At 36.8% G+C, this 7274-nt stretch overlaps 1 protein-coding gene across 1 annotated transcript; it reads right to left on the bottom strand.

Moving 5' to 3' along the window:
* On the bottom strand, nt 1-513 carry LOC145010596 (uncharacterized). Its single transcript, XM_078969119.1, has one exon. It carries the CDS (start codon nt 511-513, stop codon nt 1-3), a length of 513 nt encoding a protein of 170 aa, XP_078825245.1.
* Between the last annotated feature and the right edge of the window lie 6761 nt (nt 514-7274).

Here is a 7274-nt window from a genome sequence, read left to right as displayed (position 1 = left end):
TTACAAACTTTTAACGAAAACAGAAAGGTCAGGATAGATCCCATCCACAAGATAGTACCCAAATTTGTATTCTGTTCCTCGCAATACAAATGACGAATCTGGGGCAGTACCGTCATACACCTTGTTGAATATTGGTGAATTATTGAGAATATCAACGTCATTAAGCAAACCGGCTCTACCGAAAAAGGCATGCCAGATCCACAAATCTTGTGACGCTACAGCTTCAAGTACGACTGTGGGATAATGATAATTTCCTTTTGTGTATTGTCCTTGATATGCATTAGGACACACATTCCATCTCCAGTTCATGCAATCTAAACTTCCTAACGTCCTAGAAAAACCATGGATATTTCCATGATGAGCATACAATTGTTGTATGTCACAAGCAGTAGGCCACCACAAATATCGTGGACCATACAAAGACATGACAACTATGCAAAATTCATGAAGACTATCTCGGGTAGTACGTGCAGACATGCTAAAACTCTTGTCTAGTGCATCAGGGAGTGCCATATGCTAACATACGAAATATAGCAGTACATTTTTGAATTGGATCAAATCCTTATGTACCTCTTGTATCTGCGTGTTGTTGCATATACTCAGACACTGAAGTCACACCTTCTACAATACGCATAAACAAATCTTTATGCATCCGGAACCGTCTACGGAGAAATATCCTTCAAAGAGAGCATTCTCGTAAAAATAATCTTGCATGAGACGTTGGTGGGCGGCTTCATGCTGTCTTTGAATATATCTTCTTCATTTACGTTTATTGTTGCTTGATCCAATGTTGTTAAGACGTTGTTGTAGCATATTATGTATGGAAACGACCGCCTGCACTACATTATCAAGAACATCGTCCGCTGGAGATGACGAAGACGACATTGAAGTGATTCTTTGATTTGAAGATGTGGTGTTTTGCTACTGCCTGGAGTTAATGTCTTTTATATATATATATATATATATATATATATATATATATATATATATATATATATATATATATATATATATATATATATATATATATATATATCAAATGATTCTTTGATTTGAAGACAAAGTGACATAGATTCACGCATAAATTCCATACATATAAAGAAAAAGTGGCACAGATTCCTTGCATAAATTACATATATACGAAGACAAAATGGCATAGATTCCATGCATAAATTTGTCTGCATATATACACGATTCTCTGCATAAATTTGTCTACATATATAATTCATTTACCTTTTTGTATACATGATTCCATATATATTTTTTATGTATATGAAGACAAAACTTTATATATATAATTCATTTACCTTTACCTTATATATATATATATATATATATATATATATATATATATATATATATATATATATATATATATATATTAAATAAAAAATGTTTCAAACTCCTAAAATTTAAAAAAAAAAAATTACATTAATAGTCGACGAAACATAAGACTTAAAAAACTACCACTTAATAATAGTAGACGGAACATACGACTTAAAAAACTACGGATTAATAATAGTAGACGAAACACACGACTAAAAAAAACTACAACTAATCCCAGTTGTAGTCTTTAGCGAGATCCCGCTTGGCTTTGTTAATAACCCGACGTTCCTCCTTGTCAATTGATCTTCTATGGGTTTAAAGTAAAGTTCTAATGCATGATTCTTTGCCTTTCTAGGACAGTTTATTTCTCTTAACTTTCCCACTTCCAAAAAACCCTCAAGCTTATCGTCTAACCCTTTCATTGTGTTTAGTATCTCCTCCGCTTCAATCGACGAATTTTGTACTCCTTTCAACTTTCTTTTTGCTTTGTCTCGTCCCATAGGACGAGTTGGAACTTCATAAGCACAATCGTTGTTGAGGTCAATCCCCCCAATATGTGCATCAGAAGATTAACTGTGGATGGACTCCGAAGTTTTGCTTCGTTTAGATATCCCCGCATAATCGTCTCGACTTTATAGATTTAGCCATTTTTTATTGCCCTTCACAACTTCCCAAAACGATTCATAGACAAAAGGTTTTCCGACTTTGGCCTTGTAAATCTTTCGCACCTTAGCCATGACATCCACCTCAGTTGCACCTCTATGGGTATTTTTTTTATCGCGTTCATGTATATGCCGTTAAACTCCATTGCGACTCGGCTTGTGTTCCTCCATGTAACATACACGTTTTAAAATCGTGTTTTGTAATGAATAAAATTGTGAAATATTATGTAAAATTAAGTGTTGAGTTCTAACAGATGGTTTTTACTAGAAATGAAGTAAAACTATGTTTAGAATCACTTAGAAAATATTGGAAGTCTTATGAGATTCCAATTAAAAGCCAAATAGTGAAATTTAGCGAAAATATGAAATTTTAAATAAGTAAAGTTTTATTATTTGATGTTGTAGAGAATCTCGTTAGAAAATTGTAGGCGAAAACCTAGTCAAAATTCGAGTTATAACAAAGAAGTTATGACCAACCGAAGATCCGCGACAAAACCGGTACGACGCCGAATGACGTAAAAAGTGCGTTTTTGATAAACTACTTTTTAGCTTTATTAATCTAAATTAAAGTCGTACTATTCGTTAAACCGAGAAATTCGATAAAAAGAACGCCAAAATCTGACTTCGTATGAGGAAGTTATGATTTTTACAAGTTTCAACTTAGTAGTAGACAGCTAAAAACTCGAATTTTAGATCGAGCAATATTTTACCGATACATCGTAAACAAGAATCGAAGGTCTCGTCATATGTAGTACAACGGTAAAAAGTCTGACGAAAACGGATGTCGGATGAAGAAGTTATGAATTTTTAACAAATTTTCCTATCCCCGTCTGTTAAAATAATAATATTAAAATTAAAGTCAAAATTTGCCGGCAAAGTCTAAATGAAAGTTGTAAAGCGAAATTTTAGCTACGCGTGCATATAAAGAACATCAAAAACGGAGCTATGCGAAAGTTATGGATTTTAGAAATTCGGGGCACAAAAATCAAAAAATTTTGCATGAATAGTACCCGGACACGTCACTCGCACAAAGCAGCATTGTCACCGGAGACGTGGCCGAACCGAGAAGATTCACGTGTCGCGAGCTGAGTGGACCGAGGTGCGAGCCAATCCAGATCCGACGTGCACTTCGCCACCGAGCTGCTTCGCTGCTTGCTTCCGACGCGCGTTCTTCCCTGATTCTTCGAAGTCGAGGTCCAGCAGGAGCGAGATACGCCTCGCCTACTAGCCTCGCAGCCGAACCTCGCATCCGAGCCTCCCCTCTCGCGCCACCTGCTTCACTCCGCTGTTGCCACCGAGCTTCGCTTCTTATCCGACTTCCGAACCTCGGCCCTATATAAAGGGACCTGCGAACTCTTCCGACTAACTTTGAAAATTTGCCACTTTTAGCCCCTCTTTCCATATTTTCTTCATATTAACTTTCCCGGAGCCTCGAAATCAATTTTAGCACCCGAAACATGTTCCGAGACCCCCGAGAAGCCCAGAAATTTTATCTTTTCGGTTTTGAAGCCCTACCTTCGCAGAGCCCGGTTTTCAATTAAGCTCCCGGTTTTCAACATTGAAAGGCATATTTAAAGCCGAAGTGCTATCCAAATTACTATTTTAACCCCCGGTTAACATAAGGTGAGTTCAATATATAGGAACAATTGTATGTTATGTGTTATATGTGCTATGTGCTTTTCAGTATTATCATTCTGAGTTATTTTCTCGTGTTATTCGCTATGTTTATAACAATTGTAATACCTTTGACCATGTGATCAGTGAAAGGACTTAGATTCACATTGGTACTGGTACGTAGCCTCTGGCCATGTAGAGCATGTCTCCATAAGAGAATGACTTCTATTCTATGGCATTGGCAAATGGTTAGACAGGACTATAAGCCTGAAATCTAACAAGATGTTAATCAGAAATTGCATGTCATCTATGCCATTTGGGCCAAAGCTTTATTGATGTATATCAAGAATTGAAAAGAATATCTTTGAATAATATCTTTGATTGATATGAACGCTTGTCACATGATCTCACATACATCTTGTTGTTCCTCTTTACTTTGCTACATTGAAGTATATATATATGGCATAACATTATATTGTATCTATTTTTGAACTCACTAAGCGTCACCGCTTACCCTATCAATGTTTAACAATTGCAGGTGATAAATAAATAGTATGTTTACATACTATTGTAAGATGTAGAATAGTTTGTAATAGTACTTATGTACTACTTTTTAGTTTTGTATAAATTACAATATCTTGGGTAGTTATGTAATATATATATATATATATATATATATATATATATATATATATATATATATATATATATATATATATATATATATATAACACTTTGTAATAGAAGGTTTGTATCCAATAGTTTTGTAAATCCTTTATATCAATGTAAAATATTCCTTTAATGAATATGCAAATAGCATGTTTTGGAGTAATGATAATGTGCAATATGAAAGTTTGGGTCTTTCAAAAAAAAATACGAAAGTTGGGGTCTTTCAACCATGGTATCAGAGCAGTAGTTTAAGCGAACTAAATTCCACGGATTGGTATTTAGACTTAAACTATAGGAAGTTCAATATATGAACTTAATCACTGTAAGTATATGGAGACAAACCATAGGAAATATATAAGTAAAAGTATTAGGTAATAGTAAACCCTAATATTCTAAAATACAATCTTACTCCGTATTTCAGATCAATAGCTGAATAAGTAAGTAGCCATACCCCTGATGTTGGTGGAGATCCTCAACCCGAGGAAGTGAATACTCCAGTATCTCCTCGTGAGGAGCGACTTCTAGGTAAACTTATCGGGGTTATTCGACAAACTCTCGAAGAACACAAAAAGAATGATGATAAAGGAAAAGAGAAAGCCACTGGAGAATCTTCAAGCGGAAAGGTGAAGCGTCCCTCGTTCAAAGATTTCGAGAGTAGTGGTGCTACCGAGTTTTCTGGTGTCCTTAATCCTATAATTGTTCTAACTTGGATTCAGAACACCGAGAAAGTATTTTGTGTTTCTCATGTGGGTGATGAAGACAAGGCTATTTATGCTTCTGCAATGCTCATTGGAGAAGCTTTAGTCTGGTGGGAAGCAACATATGAAGCTCTCGATGGATGTGACCAGGAAAACTTATCCTGGGAGTTGTTCAAAACTCGTGTGCTAGAGAAGTATTGTCCTCTAGATATGAGGAGAAGATTGGAGAAGGAATTCCTCGAGCTTAAACAAGGAGGAATGACTGTGAATGAGTATGAAACTCAATTTAATCAAAGAGCAAGGTTTGCTACGAAGTATATTCCAACTGAAGACGAGAAAATTCAGTTATTCATGGAGGGACTACGACACGAAATCCATGATTTCGTTGTCAACCGGGATGTTCTTTCATTCGATAAAGCCGTTGAGTATGCTCGAAGGCGTGAGCATGACTTAGAAATACGTGGTGCCACTCTTACTATTCCAAAGCATCCACGTACTGAAAGAACTACTCCTGCTTCCACTATTCCACCAGCTTAATCTATTCGAACTGATCCTAGCAAGCAAGCACAATCTCAGAGTGCTTTTCGTGGCCGTGGTAGGTCACAATCTTTTTCTATTCAATCACCGTCATATCGCGTTTGTGGAAGGAATCATCTGGGTCAATGCAAAATAGACAAGGAATTCATTGTCTGTTATGGGTGTGGAGAAACAGGTCATATCAAGCCAGCTTGCCCAAGGAAGGATGTGACATGTTATGCATGTGGTATTACTGGCCACAAGAAGTGTTTTTGCCCTACTCTTACCAACCAAGTGATGGGAAGTCAAGCTTCTGTTCAACAACCAGCAAGAAGTCAAGTCCCTGTCCAACAACCGAAGAATACTCCAGCTAAAAAGAAGAGGTGCTAAAAGCTAAGGGTCGTGCATTCCAGATTACCGCAGAGGAAGCACGTGAGGACCCAAATGTCGTGATGGGTACATTTCTTGTCAATTCTAGACCTGCTCACATCTTATTTGATTCTGGTGCCTCAGATTCTTTCGTATCTTATGAATTTGCGCATTCTTTTCAAACTTTTTTCTATGCACTCGCGCAACCATTTCACGTAGATACTGTAGGAAGTATATCATTACTTGCTGATAAAATCTATAGGGATTGTGTTATAGAAATTGAAGGCTATAATTTTCTTGCTAACCTAATCCCTATCTCCTTGCCCAATTTCGATATTATTCTCGGCATGGATTGGTTGTCAAAGAACCATGCAAAACTCTTGTGTTACGAAAAGATGGTACGCATTTCTATTGAAGGGGAAGATCCTATTCATGTCTACGGTGAACAAAGAATCTTAAAAATAATCTCTTTCCTCAAAGCTCGTAAATTCATATTGAAAGGTTGTCCTATCTATTTGGCCTATACAGTTGACATCTCAAGAAAGGAGAATAAAACTGTAAATGATATTCCCATTGTTAACGAATATCCCGATGTTTTCCCCGATGATCTGCCTGGACTTCCTCCGGACAGACAAGTAGAATTTCGAATTGACCTTGTGCTCGGTGCTGCTCCAATCACAAAGACTCCTTATCGTCTTGCACCAACCGAGATGAAAGAAATGATGATCTAACTGCAGGAATTACTTGACAAAGGCTTTATTTGACCGAGTACCTCTCCCTGGGGTGCTCCAGTATTGTTTGTCAAGAAGAAGGACGGATCGATGCGAATGTGCATTGATTATCGTGAGCTGAATAAAGTGACTATCAAGAACAAGTACCCACTACCTCGCATTGATGATTTATTCGATCAACTTCAGGGTGTTAGCTATTTATCAAAAATTGATTTGAGATCTGGCTATCATCAGTTGAAAGTACAAGAGCAAGATGTACTGAAGACTGCTTTCCGTACTCGTTATGGGCATTTCGAATTCCTTGTCATGCCATTCGGTTTGACAAATGCTCCTGCTGTATTCATGGATATGATGAATCGAGTGTGTTGCCCAATGCTCGATAAGTCTGTCATCGTATTCATTGACGATATTCTAATCTATTCCAAATATGAAGCCGATCATGTCGTTCATATTCGTGAAATCTTAGAACTTCTTCGAAAGGAGAAACTTTATGCTAAATTCTCGAAATGTGAATTTTGGCTCCGTCAAGTTCAATTTCTCGCCCATATTATTTCTAGTAACGGTGTATCTGTAGATCCCATCAAAATCGAAGTCATTCAAAATTGGGAAGTGCCCCATAATGCTTCCGAAATTCGAAGTTTTTTAGGTCTCGCAGGATATTACCGGAGATTCATTAAAGACTTTTCTCG

Source organism: Lactuca saligna, chromosome 8 (assembly GCF_052625555.1).
Source record: "Lactuca saligna cultivar CGN05327 chromosome 8, ASM5262555v1, whole genome shotgun sequence".
NCBI classification, from domain to species: domain Eukaryota; kingdom Viridiplantae; phylum Streptophyta; class Magnoliopsida; order Asterales; family Asteraceae; genus Lactuca; species Lactuca saligna.
This window is presented reverse-complemented; position numbering and strand designations above follow the sequence as displayed.